Source organism: Athalia rosae, chromosome 5, assembly GCF_917208135.1.
Source record: "Athalia rosae chromosome 5, iyAthRosa1.1, whole genome shotgun sequence".
Lineage (NCBI taxonomy): Eukaryota > Metazoa > Arthropoda > Insecta > Hymenoptera > Athaliidae > Athalia > Athalia rosae.
The window spans coordinates 3,596,736-3,614,301 of record NC_064030.1 but is presented as its reverse complement, the minus strand read 5'-3'; the positions used below and the strand labels follow the sequence as shown (position 1 = coordinate 3,614,301).

The 17,566-nt window shown below is 47.3% G+C and overlaps 1 protein-coding gene across 1 annotated transcript; it reads left to right on the top strand.

Moving 5' to 3' along the window:
* Positions 1–775: 775 nt before the first annotated feature.
* On the top strand, positions 776–16,875 carry LOC105690740 (cytoplasmic dynein 2 heavy chain 1). Its single transcript, XM_020855237.2, has 43 exons — positions 776–1,173; positions 1,250–1,605; positions 1,669–2,013; positions 2,114–2,226; positions 2,291–2,533; positions 2,592–2,812; positions 2,877–3,030; positions 3,131–3,375; positions 3,465–3,706; positions 3,773–4,096; positions 4,158–4,224; positions 4,303–4,639; positions 4,713–4,999; positions 5,069–5,530; positions 5,596–5,758; positions 5,838–6,057; positions 6,138–6,264; positions 6,329–6,649; positions 6,766–7,056; positions 7,150–7,402; positions 7,463–7,979; positions 8,047–8,457; positions 8,542–8,721; positions 8,798–8,964; positions 9,034–9,232; positions 9,301–9,419; positions 9,495–9,811; positions 9,887–10,035; positions 10,109–10,387; positions 10,470–10,705; positions 10,783–10,929; positions 11,008–11,256; positions 11,353–11,771; positions 11,849–12,423; positions 12,499–13,767; positions 13,837–14,065; positions 14,150–14,303; positions 14,371–14,575; positions 14,657–14,998; positions 15,071–15,477; positions 15,548–15,798; positions 15,922–16,222; positions 16,314–16,875. The coding sequence occupies exons 1-43, from the start codon at positions 943–945 to the stop codon at positions 16,595–16,597; spliced, it is 12,408 nt and encodes a 4,135-aa protein (XP_020710896.2). The 5' UTR covers positions 776–942; the 3' UTR covers positions 16,598–16,875.
* Positions 16,876–17,566: the final 691 nt, after the last annotated feature.

Here is a 17,566-nt window from a genome sequence, read left to right as displayed (position 1 = left end):
TAATAGTTATGTGGCGATAAAGATGGGATTCGGTTCTTAGAGCACGCTTGACGAGCGAGAAATCTTATTTGAGCACCCCTGCTGTTGAGCTCGACTGTGTAGCGCTGATGTCGCTCAAAACGTTGCGGCAAAGTCGTGAACTGTTCCTACGCGACTTTCGGTGGCGCGGGCTAGAAAAACATGGGCAAGCTCACGATTTGTGTTTCGGCTCACATATTTGGTTTTAAGTCGCCAAATGGCAATAATCTGCGTTGTAATTTTTCCAAACGGTCGACAGGATTAGCATGCATGGGGCTATGATCCGTTATTCGGTGCCTTTTCCGTAAATTGTGCGTTTTTCGTGTAATTGTGGTTCGCGTCCGTGTGACAGCTGATCCGCAGCTTCGCAAAAATAAATCAATTACTAATTCAAACTAATTTTGTTCGTTTGTACCTGACGGTAGCTCCCTTCACCACACTTCAATGAGTTGTCCCAAGCAGTTTCAGAGTGATCTGTTGTTTTATCGAGGAGTTATTTGATATATGCGATTGCGTTACACGGACGCCACATAACTATGGAAAAATAAGCGGTGGTGGGGGTCGCTGGGACAGCCTTAAGATTAATACGTGAAAAGATTACGATCGACTGTGATTCTGGTAAAAAAAGTTAAATAAATATAAAGGCAAATAAAATCGTCGTGACGAAGGTATGACGAAAAAGTCACGCGTATGATGTGGGTACGGGCCTTCGTGTACCTTCCACATCGCGCAGCCCAAAGGTGTGTTGTCATGGGGACGATTAAAGCCAAACATAAAACAAAGCTGACTAACAAGTAAAGCGATTACGATGTGACGTTACTGTTAACCAGTACGTCGATCTATGCGTTTATATTTTTTCGAGCCACTATCGAATTTTAATTTGACGTATTCGGTGGTGATTGTCGCCGTGATAATTAAAAAAAAATGGTAAAACTTGACCGGCGAAGATTGTTGATACTTTCCACCGCCGCTCATTACTTCGGAGTGCCAAGTGACGACGATTTCGAGGTCACCAGGACACCGGAAGTTGACAAATTTCTCGACGAACCATCTTGCAGGACTCTGTGCGCTCAACCACGTCACCAGGATTCAGCTAATCTCAAACTTACCAACGAATTACCTTCGCGAGGTGGAAATACCCTGGTGTTTTTCAAGGTTGAAAGCGTCCCCTGCAATTCGTCCGTTCGCTATCATCATTTCTTGTCCATCTTATTTTTCATCCGTTGCACAGGTGGCTTCAACGGCCGTAACGGAAGATAATTTTCACGAACTCGTGCAAATCGCTACTACCGGAGGAGCCAAGAAACGCGATTCCAACGACACAGGGGAAACTTTGTCTCTTGTTAGCTCGCTCAGTCTTGTTTGGGCTCCGGCATTACAACGAGCTGGAATCGCTGGGAATATTCTGAAAAAACTTGAAGAGGATTTGCTGGGCCCTCGAGCCGCTACTAACGTTGCCGAAGAACAAGCGACCTGGGAAAGGCGGGCGAATGACGCAAAAAGTTCGGAAGACCGCAGGGTCGCGCAAGAAGCTGCTGAAATATTAAAAAACGTCAGAGTCGAACTTGACCGCATTACCGCTTCGAGGTAGGGCCTCGTATTTTTTCTTCTCATTTACCTTCGTATACCTACGACCTGCGTGATTTTTAGAGAAGGTATCGAGGGCGCGGAAGAAGGTCTAGAAGCCGTGGCGGGATTCGTCGATGATCTTTGGAAGCTGGAGGGTTCGGTTTACTCCGAATCTCGAACAAAATTGCTTCTCGATGTGATCGGAAACGAGGTAGTCTCAGTTGTCGAAGCTCTTCTGCGTACGCAAGGTACAGATAATGCTCAGGCAAGAGACGAGGCTGTTTCCGTTGGCGCGACGCTGTGCGAAAAATGGGCTTCGAGTTCCGAAAGACTCACGGGACTCTTTTGGCCCCATCAATCTCTGCACCCATGGAAAGGCGGTGTTCATATACCTCAGAGATGCCTCAGACTGGGAAAACGGCTGAGGTGCAAGGAATTTGATTTTTTTTCATTGCACAATTCGAACGAGGAATTTCACAGAGTTATTGTCATAGTCTGTTGGTTTTTTTTTTTGATTATTCTTCAGGCTCATAGCGGAATTTCGTGCTCAGCATAGGCAACTCGTCAGGCTTTTAACGCCAAGCGAACGAATCGCTTTAGGCACCGATCACCTTCTCCGAGCATTCGACGAGGTGCAAGGTAATAAAAATGGCCAATTTTCGATTCCCTCAATGTCCTTTTATACAGACGAAAAATTCTACAGGCTTAGGTGTAGACGAGAACGAAGTTGCATGGGAACGAGCAAAACGAAAAGTAGAAGAATCTCTTGCACCTGCGGAAGAAAGAGTAGCTGGAAAGCTGCGCGTTCAATTTTCCGGGGTTCAAAGTCCCGTTGAATTAGCCGCGGAATTCAGACGGTACAGCGATCTGCTGAAGAGAGAAGCTCTGAGGAGGGCATTGCGCGGTGAACGAGAAGCTCTTTTATCGGCAATCAGTGGACTCGTAGGTTCGTTCGATGCCGAAAACTTTAAAGTTCGATCGATGACGTCGATCAATTATTGCAGAATCCTGCCAAGTTGGTCCGGACACGCTACGGCTCATCGACAGTCCCAGAGTCCTGCAGGAAATTCAAGCCGCAAGAACGGCCGAGTTGAGACTCGAAGGGCTGAAAAGACTCGTCAAAGAACTACTCGATGATTTGCCCGGCTACGACGAGGCGGCTTCGAAAATTAATTCGGCTCTCAAGCAGACCGCATCGCGTCGACAGGAGCTCATCGAGTCCTGGGTAACTGAGAAACGAGATGAAAAAAAGACGTTCGATCTACAACTTGGAGATCCCATTTTTTCAGACGGACCAAGTACGAGCAGCCGTGCTTTCGAAGGAGCTTAGTCTGAACGCGGATGGTGCGGTGGTCGAATTGACCGGAACTAGCATGATGCGGGTAACTTACGATCCGCGACTCACGCAACTGGTGCGCGAGGTCCGAGCTTTAGCTAGTCAAGGTCAGATGATATTTTCATTCACTTTCAAGAGAATCGAACCGATTTCTATCTCAACTTACTCTCCGCGAATCGCTCACACGTTCAATCGATTCGAATGCAGGGGTTGAATTGCCGCGGGAAATTAGCATGCTGGCGGAAAGAGCAGGATCGTTGGCCAGCCGTGCGAAGGCTTTGCAGCAGGTTGCGACTTTCCACAATACGATTGGAGATCGAATGGTTTTATCACAGAGACCTTTGATGCTCGTAGCGGCTTTGGAGCTCGCACGTGCCGTACGCGAACAGTCCGGAGTCGCATGGAGCGACGCGCAAAGAGTCGACGCGTACACGACGCGTCTGAGGGAATTGGTTTGTGGATAATTCGAGTTGTGATATGTTTTTTTTTGGGAAAACTGGAAAATTCCGGAATCCGATATTATCCCACGCGTTATCTGTAGGTACGAAAGTTCGCCAGACAAAATTCTGAGTTGAGCGCAAAACACGCAGAGCTCGTCGAAAGGGTCGCGAGTCTTTTAAAAAGCGAGGGAGTCAATCTCGCCGTAAATCAGAGCGGGTGGAAGGAAACCCTGAGGAATATGAGGTCGACGGTCGATTCGGTGGAAAGCGAGTACGGAAATACCAAGGCATGGAAACTTCACTGGGATCGTCAGTTGCTCAAAGCCCTCGGTGTTGCTTACAGGTAGAAATTAATTCGCACGTTGAAATTCACACGATTTCAACGAACTTTAATTACACGTTTCGTCAGAGCCGCTCTACCCTCACTTCTGCAAAAACTTCCGGAGGTCAGAGTAGAGCTAGTTTTTCGCGAGGGTCGTCTCCAGTGGCGACCGCCTATCGAGGAAGTTCGCGCAAAGTTGTACTCCGGATTACGCCGTTTTCTTTCGATTCCAACGAACTTCCGGGGCGTCGGTGATATCGCTGAAGGACAGTTCGGCGGTCTGATAAAACGGAGCGCATACCTATTCGGCCGAGTCTATGGGGATGCTGAAAATGTTCTCGCTGCCATGGAGGCTACACGGTTGAAATGGACACCTTTGACAGCACCGGCCAGAATTGACCCTGGTGAACGGTAAGTCTCGACTGAATTCTTAGATTTTTTTGACCACTGTCTTCTATTTTATATTTCATAGTTTGAAGGGTCGTCCCTATAACGAGTGGGAAAAGGCCTTCAAGGACGCGAAACAGTGGGCGCAGGAAGTAAGAAGTACCATTTCATTCACCACGGTATATTATACTACTTTATTCCCTGATTCATCCTGAAAATTTATTGATCAGATCGGCCGATTAAGGGGGACTGAGGTGAGACTCTGGTGCGTCCGAGTGGACACGGGAACAGCGAGAGGGGACTTGGAATCTACAACGCGAAGAAGTTGGGAGCGTCTTTCGGTTGATCTGAAAACTGAAGCCTCCTCGCGCTTGGTAGCGGTCACGGAATTTCTATCATCCGCATCCAAGGAACTTGATCAGCGTCCCAGAACCGTAGAAGAGATAGGATTGGCCCGCGAAGCTTATGCCAGAATCCGCGACGACGCTTCCGGCATCGCTAAGGAACTCGACGATGTTGCGGGACTCGCGAGAGTCCTTGCCGCCTGGACGAGGGAACGACTGGAAGGTCGGCAATCGGGATTTCCACCGCATTCGATATTTAGAAAATCGAAGGGATTTCAATGTTTCGAATCCAACAGGAGTCAGCGGCACGAAGGCAGCGTGGGAAGGTCTCGCCGATCGGCTGGAAAGACATCAAGCGGTGATCACGCGCCAGGTAGAAGATGCGAAACTTAATTTACGCCACAGATATATCACGCTGAGGGATGACCGGGAACGATGGGGGGTGAGATGGAGTGAGAGACCGGAAGTTGTGGATGCTGAATGGCTGGCGACTACGAGAGAGCGATGGGTCACCTTGATCGAGACGAGAAAGTCGTTGGACGACGAGTGCCACCGTCTGGCCCTAGATCTCCATGATATCGGGGTAAAAATTGTTGTTAGCGATCATTTTCCGATGGCCATTTTTCAGCAAAAACAGCGTTTCGAATCGTAGGACGATCTTGAAATTGGAGGAGATGGGAGTGAGGGGCCTTCGCCCTCTCAGATCGAAGCAGAACTTGAAGCCTTGGAAACTAACTGCAGAGTACAATCAGAATTTATGGAAGAACTTGGCAAACAGGAAGCCGAGGAGTGGAGCGTTGCTAGGAGGCGATTGCCTCGATTTCAGGATTGGCTCGATTCGTGGGAGGCACGTCTTCACGCGCGTGTTGGAGGATCGGAAATCGGGGCACAGAGAGAATCGACTGGACTTGAAACTTTCGTTGAAAAGAAGATTCGAGAAATTAGGGCTGCAGTCGAATGGGTCCAGTACGTCCGATCCGATGATCTGGTCGATGAACATTGGGCGGAACTTGCTGAAATCCTAAACCTGCCTACAAAAAGATTTCAGGAAGTCACGCTGGGTCAACTTTTGAATGTAGCGCCGATCATCAGCGAGAACATTGATAAAATAAAGGTAAAGGTATAAAGATTCCGTCGAGGGTTTTTAATACAAAATTACTTCAATTTGCAAATCTGTAGACGGTGACAAAAAAAGCTGCGGCTGAAGGCGGAATTCGTCAGGCTCTTGCCGAACTCGAGTCTTGGGAGGGTTCGGCGTCCCTTCCTGTGCAAATGACTAAAGATAGCCAAGGTTTAAACGTGTATTGCGTCACTGAGTATGCCGGTCTTCTCACGAGAGCAGGTTGGTAATATCAATGGGGTGAAAATTTGGCATTCACCGTTCAAATGCTCCTGTCAATAATAATTAAATTTGTCAAAAGGTGAACTAAGATTGCTCCTCGAAGGAGCGAGAAGCTCATCTTGCTACGAAAGATTTGCAGCGCAGGCTGGTCGCTGGGAGGCTACTCTTGCCGAACTAGAAGAAAGGGTGAGGATCCTTAGTGCGATCCAGAGGAAATGGGTATATCTTGAACCGATTTTCGGAGGGGGTGCGGCGCCCAATGAAACTGCCAAATGGATTCGTGCCGACAAGGAGTACAGGTGGAAAAAAATTAATTTACCTTGATAGAATTTTTCCAACAAAATTCCGATGAAAATTCAAAATTCACTGCTCTTCCCAGGTATCTTATGGCAGAGATATCGAGGGATTCCAGAATTCCAGCGTTGAGGCGTCTTCCTCTTCCCGCCTTTGCAGACCTCAAGGACGCCTTGGACAGGTGTCAACGGAGTTTGGATGAGTTTCTCGAGGTACAATTGTCGTATTCATTACAATTATCCACCTGATTTCAAACAACAGCTATCCCACGATTAGGAAAAGCGGGCCGCATATCCTAGACTTTATTTCTTGAGTGACGAAGACCTTCTGGAACTTGTCTCCGGGGGACGAGGACTGGATGCTCATTTACCCAAATTATATCCAGGGGTTGGGGGTGCCGTAACAGAGGGGAATGTTTTGAAAGCTGTCATTTCCCCGGAGGGTGAGCTGCTCAAACTACCGAAAGAGGTACAACTCACTGATCCGTTGCCAGAATGGCTCGCGGCTCTCGAAGCGGGAATAAGAGAAGCCCTGCGTCTTAGTTTAGACGAGTGTCTCGCAGACTCTTCACCTGATCCCTCTTGGTATCCAGCGCAGGTAATACCGACAAATTATTTCGAATGACTTCGATTTTTCTCTGCTTTCAATTTTTCTCAAAAAATCACTTCGTCAGAATCCATAATAATTTATTTCCCATGAACATTCTAATACAGATTCTCTTGTTGTCTGAGCGTATACGTTTTACTGATCGATGTGAACGAGCTATGCGGGAGGGCACTGCGTCCTTGAAAAATCTAGTTGAGGCATTGGAGGCTCAGCGTGCTCGTTATCGTGGATTAGAAGACGTGGGAGATCGTTTGACCGCGTTAAAAGCACGGGGATTACTTTTGGACGTGGTTCATCATCTGGGAGTAGTTTGGTCATTGATTAGCTCAACTTCAACTTCCGGTACCACGTCAAGGATCTCCTGGGACTGGAGCAGGCAGCTGAGAACATACAGAGGAGTCAGTATACAGTGCGCTTCGGAAATACCTTCCGATCAACCGATTCCTCAATTTATTTCTACTAAAACTTTCCGACACAACTCCTTCGCATAGACTCCCGATGGTGGACCGCCGATGATAAAATGTGCAGGAGCAGAATTTCCCTATCGATTCGAGTACCAAGGCGCTTCCGTTGGTCTTGTTCGCACATCGTTAACGGAAAGATGTTTCCTCGCCCTTTCTCAAGCGATGAGACTCGGTCTGGGAGGCAGTCCCACTGGTCCTGCTGGGACCGGAAAAACAGAGAGCGTCAAAGCACTCGGTGCTATTTTGGGTCGACTCGTCTTGGTTTTCAACTGCGACGAGGGTGGGTGAATGGAAATCCTCTTTTTGACGTCTGACGAGTACCGATAACGTTTATTCGTAGGAATGGACGCCGGCAGTGTGCGGAGAATTCTGGGTGGGCTCGCCCAGTCTGGAGCTTGGGGATGTTTCGACGAGTTCAATAGACTGAAGGAAGAGACTTTGAGCGCAGTTTCGATGCTCGTAGGTCCTCTGCAAGAGGCAGTACGCGATGGAGCTCTTCACGTTCAGCTGGGTAGTGAGAGGGTGAAACTCGATAAGCACTGCTGCATTTTTATAACGATGAATCCGGCTGGTGCGGAATACGGGGGTCGTCACAGGCTTCCAGATTCTCTTGCACGGCTTTTCAGACCCGTTGCTATGGCGCATCCGGACAGGCTCGATATCGCCGGCTCGTTATTGGAGTGTGCCGGATTTTTGGAAGCTAGAACTCTGGCGAAGCAACTCGTGGAGACATTGGATCTTGCCGAAAAACTTTTATCCAGACAGCCTCACTATGACTGGGGGCTCAGGGCGCTCAGATCGGTACTAGAAGCGGTTCATCACTCTTCGGGTGAGAAGTTACCCGCTGAGACAGCGAGGTAAGTTTCTGGAAGACATCAATTAGCCCGGTTGATGAGACGTGGCATGATTCGTCTCGTTGTCTAGAATTTTGGAGGGACTAAGAATCGCGATCATGCCAAAGCTGACGGAATCTGATGCTACCAAATTCCGTGGTCTACTCTCGGATGTATTTCCGAAAGAGGACCACCGAAAAATTCGTTCGGCCAGCTTCGATCACGCTGCCCATCCCGCAGAACTTTACGCTTCCGTCGAAGCTATTTGCAAAGCTTCGGGATTAGGCGCTGAAGTAGTCGAACGTTGCGTTCAGCTTGACCAACAACTCAAATCTCGTGCCGGCGTTGCCGTAGTCGGTCCTCCTGGCTGCGGAAAGACTCTTTTGCGAAAGACACTCGCTCATGCGATGTCGAACATTGGAACACCGGTTGTTCAGATTCTCGTCTACCCGGGGGCCGTCACTAAATCAAGGCTTCTCGGACGTGTGGATCCCCAGACCAGGTCAGCTTCAACGCCCCAGTGAAATTAATTTTATACTTGTTAAAGTAAAACTCAAAAATGTTTGCCATGTTATATTTTCTAAAGGGAATGGCAGGAGGGGCTACTCTCGGGTAGTGTCGCGTCAGCAGGAAGCACACCAACTTGGATCGTCCTCGATGGAGATGTGGAACCCGGTTGGGCTGAAGCTTTGAATTCAGCGTTAGATGATAACCGACTTTTGACTTTGCCGAATGGAGTTGGAATCCGTCTCGGACCTGCTACCAGGTTCATCATTTTGATTTCTGCAAGTCAGAAGTGCTTCTTTAGTCCACGGTCTAAAGTCTTATGATCCTGATTTTAGATTTGTATTTGAGACCCATAAGCTCGATGGCGCCAGTCCCGCAACCGTTTCTCGTCTCGGCGTCATCCATCTGGGTTCTGTACCTCCGAAAACTTTGCTATCCTCCTCGCGACTGGAGACATTGCCGCCACAGATCCAAGACATGATCCTCAATAATTTGCCGAATGGTAATAAATTGGGGGTGGTGATCATGGGGGAATTTAGGAGGAGCTAGTCCATCTGAATTTTTTTTTCAGGGGTGGACGCAGTCCTCAAAGGAAAGGGGCAGCGATCGTCGGCATCCGGTTTGGTGAACAGCGCTTTGGTGCATTTGGGATCAGCCCGAACTCGCACCATGGCATCTCTCGCTATAGTGCGTTCTTTGTGCGGTGAAATCCAGGATTCTACGTCTAGAGATAATCTGGCGAAACTTTTGTACGAGGCAACTGACTGTAGGTGAGTTCCTCGATTCTGTTACGAGAAAAAATTAAAAACAGCCAGGAATATCACGATTGACTCTACAGGTGTCCCGATTCAAAAAAACCATGCGCTTTAATTTACGATCCAGAAAGAGATCGCTTGGAACCACTAGACGAAGCTATCGCACATTTGGACACCGACGAAGGACCAATTTCCATGTCAGGTAGGTATTACATTAAATTTCCAATGGCTTGACAATTCACAATTATAATTGACGATTTCTGTGCGGATTTCTAAGGCTCTGTCAAGATTGCAATGGCTGCAATAATTCCTTGCATGGAATCGGGTCACCCGGTTTTATTGCGAGGTCCATCGGGTGCCGGAAAAAGCTCAACGATCGCTGCAGCTTTGGCGTCGACCGGGGATGTCCGGGGCGGTGCTTCCGTTGTACGTGGATCTTCGCTGCATGGGCCGGAAGAGCTGATAGCCAGATTAAAACGAGCGTGTATTCAAGTAGACTCTTCATCTTCTCACGGCAGAACCTACAGACCACGTAGTGGTAGACACCTGATTTTATTGCTAGAAGACATTCACCTGGCTTCAAAGGACCTCCAAGTTCGTTTTTGTTGAATATTTCTGCAGATAACTTTTACCGGGTTCAGATATTTTATTTATTCATGGATCCGGCAGGAACTCAGTCGACAGCTTCTCCAAGAAGGAGGATTTTACGAAAACGATCTAGAGTTTGCTAAACTTCCGGTAACTGTGGTTTTTACTGCGGATTCAACGACTCCGCTTCATCCGAGGCTCGAAGCTCTGCTGGCAACACATCATATTTCGTTAGTCAATTATCCCGTATACCTGAATTAGGAGACCTGAATTTATTTTATTGATCTTACATATTTTCTTCAGGCAACCGAGATCGAAAGAATTATTGGCGATCGTCGAGCTTCATTTACGATCTTCTCTAAAGCGAGATGAGAGTGACAAAGAAGTTGGAGATTCTCTGATCACTCGAATAGCAGGTGTGATGCTAGAAGCTTTTCGAGGACTGGCTTCGTCGGAGATGAATTGGACCTCCAGAGACCTTGCGGCCTGGGCAGATGCCCTTGAATTCTACCCTTTTCCAGAGGAATCATCTGAAAGGATCAGGCACGTAGTGGACGCCGGTCGTCGACTTTTCTCAGCGAGGTAAGTTTCGTCCAATGACTCCCTTGCATCAATTCGCAATTTACTTCGCCATTCTTTTAATTTTCTTCTCAACTATTTTCAGACTTTTACCAACAGCGAGATCGCGTTGGGAATCGACAGTTCTTGCCAGATTCCCAGAAGTCAGAGGAGCCGGTGACGACATTTACGCCTGGAGGGGTGGAAGTGCTGGTGCAGGGCTTCTTCCTTACGGCCCCGAGCAATGGCGACAGGAAGTAGAAAATGCAGCAATGAAATGCGTCAGAGATGGGCATAGGATTGAAACAGAAATGACATCGAGATTCCTGCAATTGGTTGCAGGTGTGTATCGATGTTTTTTTATTCACACTGACGATGCAAACGGTATGGTCGGCGAATAATTTGTTACATCTTCAAAGGGGCTAGCTGGGCTCTCAGCCGGGGTCAGCGAGGACGAAATAGTCAGCAAGGTCTTGCTTTAATCGGACGTCCAGGTGCAGGACGAAGAACGGCGGTGCGACTCGCAGCTATGTTGTCTTCCTTCAGTTTGATGGATGCCGCGCCTGGTGGGCATGAATATTCCAACTTCGGATTTAATATCGTAATGTCCAGGAGCTAAATTTCGTATTGGTTGATCTCTTCAGGTCGAGGACGCGTAGCGATTAGAACAGCCGTCCAAGCAGCTGGTATTGACGGTGAACCAACGTTGCTACTTCTGGAGGAGCATCATCTCAGGGAAGAGGGAATTGCGATCTTAGTTGCTGCTTTGATTGACACGGGTGAGATACCAGGGCTCGTAACGCCGGAAGAATTAGACGGAATGATCGTGCCTCTCGGGGAGCTTGCGAGAAGGGAAGATTTTTCTGGGAGTTTAGAGCAGTATATGCAGCACAGTAAGAAACACATAATCTCAAGTGCATCTTTTTTTTTTTACACTTGTGTGCATTTGCTCACTGGCCTCGGACGAATTTTCTTGCTTCTTCTTCAAGGATTAAAGACGCTGCTCCGCGTCGCTATCGTTTTGGATGAAGAAGATACCAGTGAGAAATGGATCGAACGATCCGGGGTGCTGAGCCACTGCGTTATTCTCGGAGGAGATCAGTGGTGGACTTCGGAGTTGGCTCTAAAAGAACTAGTAACTCGTCGATTTGGGAGTCGGGACTCGGAACAGGATCAAGAAACGGAGATTATAGTCGCCGCACATCTTAATGTCGTCGATTCGGAAGAGAAAACTCCAGCAAATTTTATCGCTCTCCTGCATGCGTACGAATCCTTAAAAAATCAATGGACTGAAGATATCGAGCAACAGTTAGCCAGCCTAGAAGCTGGCATCGGAAGACTCAAAGAAGCTGGTGATCATGTAGCAAAACTCCAGGCTGAGGCTTCGAAGCAGCAGGAGGAGCTTGAGGTATTTGTTCTGAGTATTGGGTAATGAATTTCTAGTTTTATATCTATTCTATAGACTCATGAATTTCCGGGGTCCAGATAGAGAAAGGCAAGGCAGCTTCTGCGCTGGAACAGATCACAGCTACTATGAGAGGTGCAACGGGTCAGCGTGAAGAAATGACCACATTGAAGGCAGAAACAGAACGCGAAAGTGCGGAACTTGCACGTCGAAAAGCAGATATTGAAGCGGAATTGAACAGGGTGGAACCTTTGGTAGTTGAAGCAGCACAGGCAGTGGCTGGGATTGGTGCAGATGCCCTTGCTGAGGTCAGATCCTTGCGAGCACCTCCGGCACCGGTCAGGGACGTTCTTGAGGGTGTCCTCCGGTTGATGGGAATCCGCGATACGTCCTGGAACAGCATGAAGACGTTTTTGGCCAAACGAGGGATGAAAGATGATCTCAGAACGTGGGATGCAAGAAGGAGTTCTTCCACGAGTCTAGACGCCGTCGAAAAACTCGTCACGGAAAGACCGGAGAGTTTTGAAGAAAAAACTGCCCGAAGAGTGTCCGTTGCTGCGGCTCCACTGGCAACTTGGGTCCTGGCAAACCTTCGCTATGGTCAAGTTCTTCGGGATGTTGCGCCGTTGGAAAGGGAGCAAAGAATCCTTGCCGAGTGAGTAATTTATCTTTAGATCGTATTCCGTTGAAATCCGATAGAATTATAAATTATATTTCAAACAACCCTAAGACGACTCTCTACGGCGGAAGCTCAGCTCGGAAGTTTGGCCGCAGGGCTTAATTCCGTGGAGGGTCGTGTGGGACAGTTGCAACTGGAATTAGCTGAGCACTCGCGGGGAGTTGCAGCTTTGCAGTTACGTGCCGAAAGTACAGAAACGAGTTTAGCGTCCGCGCAAGGACTCCTGAAGGGCTTGGGTGCGGAACATCACGATTGGGAAATTCAGCGCCAGCACCTCACCGGAAGAAAATCAAGGCTGACAGTCGAAGCAGCCGGCGCAGCGACTCTTCTCGTCTATCAAGCAACAAGAGACCAAGATGAGGTCCTAAAGACGTCAATCGAACTTTTGACAACGGAACGAGAGCGCCTTTCCTGGAGAGCGCAGGGCTTGCCAGTGGACAGTGAAAGTCTGATAGCTGCGATTCGGGCCCTGAAGGGTCCTCTGGTTCCTCTTTTTCTAGATACATCCGGGGTCGCAGTTACCTGGTTAAAAGCGAATCAGACATCTTCAGGTCTGGAGATCACCAGGCCTGAAGATACCCGGTTTCTAACGACCTTGGAGCTCGCTGTACGTTTTGGAAAGCCTCTGCTCATTGAAGAGATTGACGCTCTGCCGGCAGTTCTCCTACCACTTTTGCGACACGGACCTCTACGTCTAGGAGATCGAATTCTTTCCGCACAGCCAGGTTTCAAGCTCTTCTTAGCAACCAGAAGAGAGTCATTGGTGAGGGGTGAAGCGCTTCCAAGAGAAGCAGTCGTTGCACAGGTTGTCCTCGGTGCCGGAATCGGTAGCCTTGCAGAGCGACTTGTAGAACAAGCGCTACTCAAGGAGACCCCTGGGCTTCAGGAGGCGAGAAGAGCAGCCTTAGAAAGGGAGGAGCAGTTAGCTGGTGAAAGAGATACCGCCCGAATTGATCTTCTCGCACAACTTGGTGCAGCTCGAGGACAGGATATACTTTCAGGGGAGCAAGGATCAGGAGGAGGACTACTCGGCTCTTTAGAAGCTACGCAGGCTAAGGCGAAGGAAATTGCAAAAGCCCTAGAAGACAGCAGACGTAGTCTTGAGGAGGTGACAAAGCGAGCGCAAGAACACGCTGCTTTCGCAAAATTCGCCGCCGGTCTCTACGATGCGGTAAAAAAACTTCCCCGGCTTGGACCACACTACGTCTTTTCGGCCGAAGAGTTTACTGAGTTATACTTGAAGACTTTGAAAATTCGAGATGCTGAGGTTGCTAGAAATTCATCCAATGAAGCGCTCATCGGTGATGAAAGAAGAAAGAGGTAATTTTTGCGAAATAGAGTGAATTTCATATGAATCTAGATAAATTTAATTTATTTTACTTTTTCCAGACTGATAGCATTGACTTTACAGCACTGTGCTAAGGCAGCTTACCGTAAACACAGACTCGCCTTAGCTTTGCATTTAGTTCTCGCGTTGGGTACTGATATTTCACATGCAGAGAAAAATTTGCTGCTCAGTGAAAACACTTTGTTGAGTTCTGAGGTCAGTGCAATACCGGAATGGGTACCAGAGGAACGGAAGTCTGCAGTCGCTATACTTGCAGCCGCAAGACCTCAGGTGACTCATTGATCATAAATTCGAAAAACATCCTTTCAATGTCGATATAGAATACCCAAGAATAATATTTTCCGTCTATTCAAGATTGGATCAAAGTTATGTCCAGCCTGGCTCGCTGATGCCTCAAAGATTTTTGCTGATGGTACCCTAACGCCATTGCAGAAAACTCTGGTTGTTCGAGCTTTACGACCCGACCATCTGCACACAGCTTTGTCAAAGCTTGCGGCAAGTCACTTGGGTGAGCGTCTTCTAGCGTTATCGTGATATTTTATTTTCTGAGATAATATTCAATCATCTAATTTCAGGGGTGAGAGACATTGCGCCTCCAGCGCTATCGCTCTCTAAAGGTGACTGGGGTGGAAGACCGGCTCTTCTTCTTCTCTCCCCTGGAGCAGATCCTGGTCCTGAATTGCGTGGACTCGCAGCTAACAAAGAAATTTCATTTGTCGAGGTTTCTCTGGGTCAAGGACAGCTGAAGCAAGCCGAATCGGCTCTAGAAACTGCGTGTAGGTAAGTGAAGATAGTCGAGTTTTCGATCATTTGTATACTAGTGACCCTAATTTTTGGCGAATTTTTTGATTCTTGCATCAGAAACGGAGGCTGGGTGCTGTTGAGTAATCTTCAACTGGCCTTGAATTGGCTACCTCGTTTGGAAAGTTTACTACGATCGCCAGTATGCACCACAGAGCGTGATCCAAATACTCGGATCTGGCTGACGACTGAGGAGTGTCCATCAGGATTTTATCCCGGGCTTTCTGCTCTTTGTGCAAAACTCGCTTACGAACCACCAGAAGGTGTGAAACGAAACGTGAAAAGATCCCTACAACAGCTACATGATCAACAACTACATCGACAGAATCAACAAGAATCGGATGATTCAGCTGAGTTACTTCTTCTTGCTTGGCTTCACGCTACTCTTCAGGAACGCAGAAAGTAAGTTCTACTAACTTCCCTTAAACTTTGACAAATTATTTAAATCTAAACTCGTGTTAATATCGTCTACAGGTTTGTCCCGCAGGGGTGGATCAAGGCTTACGAATGGAGTGAAACAGATCTCGAAGCAGCATCTAAATTGATAAAGGGTATGGCGGTTAAGGCGGATTGGGAAGGAGGACGTGGTCTTTTGGATGCAGCGATTTACGGTGGTCGTCTTCAAGACGCCTACGATGCTAGAGCGTTGCGTGCGATGTTAGCGGACACATGGGTCGGGGAAGTTTACACCGGTCGTAAAAGTCTGGGTGGTGTTCTCAGCGTTTCCGATGCCTCAGGTCTTCGGGACGCAGCAAAGTTACTGCAAACTATTGACCGACTTCCCGATCTTGATCCACCAACTGATTACTTCGGACTTCCGGCAAATGCTGATCGCGCATGGGAAAGAGCAGCAGCTGAATCAGCGCTTCTACTTCTAAGAGGTAAAACTGATAGCACTTTGGTAATCAATTGGCCTTGGTAACTATAATTATCTATTTTGTTGCCTTGTAGGAATGGGCATAAAAACGAGTTCAGATCGGACGGATGATCAGATTGAAGGAACAGAACCGTCATCGAGTCTCCAGAATCTTCTGGAAGAAATAACGAAAGTAAAAGTCCCAAGAGACGTCGGGGATGGTGATGAATTGGCTAGGGATCCCCTGGAAGATTTTTACATTCAGGAGCAGAAGTCCTCATTAAAGTTGCTGAAACGCGTGTACCGCACGATCCAGAGCATCAATATGGAAGGCGGACATTTGATGGTCAGTATGAATAGAAAAAGGTTGAGAAGAGTCTCGCCAATAGTAAAACTCTTGGTTGATTAATTACTCTGACTTTCAGTCTTTCTAATGTACAAAGCGTGATACGTGTGTCATTTTCCACAGACACCCAAGGAATGGTTCAAAGACTGGCCCACTGGTCCTTTGGAAGCGATTCCGTTTGCTTGGAAATTATTGGAAAGACAACGAGCGCTCAGTAAATTCTGTATGGATGGTGCAGCACACGTAGATCTTTCGTTGCTTGCGAATCCAGAAGCTCTGTTCGCTGCTCTCAAACAGCGAACGGCAAGAAAAACCGGACGTCCAATCGAGGAGCTTATTCTACGCGCTAACTGGTCCGAAGATCGCAGAAACCAAGACGAAGGATCTCGTTGTGGTGTTATCATCGAAGGGCTTTTACTGACAGGTGAAGTGAAACCCTGAATGTATTATGAAAATATTTATTGAATTTCTACATTTCTATTGATTGATTTGTTCTGCACTGCTTCATTTTCCAGGTGCTATAATACAAGGTGGACGTCTTGTAGAAGTCACAGCCGACGGACCTCCCGTTTTAACAACGCCCCATTGTCAGCTTTCATATTGGATCGTGGAACGCGAAGCTTCAGCTGGATCAACTCGGGCGAGCTTCGACTTTGCCGTAGACGTCCCGTTGTACATGGATCTGGGGAGGAATCGTTTAATATCGGCCCTACCAATATTATGCGATCGAGAACGCCGTGATTCCTGGTTACGTCGAGGGGTCGCCCTGCACTTGACAACTTCTTCGGTGCCACGATAAACAAATTGAAGACCAATGTTTCTGTTTCTTAGCTCTTTGATTGTATCCGGAATTGATGTAATTAAATGAATAGCGTATAAGTGCCCAAAAAACGATGAGCAAATTATTGATTGAATGTAAATTGAGGAAAAAATATTGACCATAGTATTGTTACTCATAATTCGTGAAGATGAATAACTATGAATCCACAATAGGCATTGCGAGGTCGTAATATGTTAGTTATATGCAGATATGTATTTGTCACCATCAATTTTGCAATAAACATTGACTACTCTGAATACGAAGATCTCTTGTTTATTATTGACATAGGTATATCTATATCATTATTAACAACCCTGCACAGCTCAATCGTTATTATTCATTATGAGCAGTATACATTTAGCGCTAATGGTATCCGACAGCATCACGTGCATGTGTATGGTATGAAATTCCGAGGCCCCATGTGCATGCGTTCCACCCTGTTTATTCATTCCTAGTATGAAAGAGAGAGCAACTGATGCATTGCAGGACGGACTGCATGCATGCCTGTGTCTTTGATCGTTCAATCATGCTTTGAACCGGTGATGATAATGCAGAGCTCTAGATTGCCGGCCCTGAAAATTGAAAGTTTGTCGAAAAGTGGAGATTTGTATCAGGAGAACAGGAATCCCGAGGAGGTGGTCCGAAACTTGGTGCCTCATCATGTGCATGCATTCAATCCTTCATGATTAGTTCTAGTCTTATAGAAAGAGCGACTGATTCTTTGCAGGACTAACTATATGCCTGCCCATGTATTTATTCATTCAATAAATCGTAAATACAGAACGAAAAGAGTAATTTCTAGCTTTAGAACAGCGTTTTCGTAATTTAGAATTGAGGCTAAAAAATTTTCCGGGTATCAGGAGAACAGGAAAACCGAGGAGGTATTCCGAAAATTGGTGCCTCATCATGTGCATGCGTTCCACCCTGTTGATTTATTCCTAGTATGAA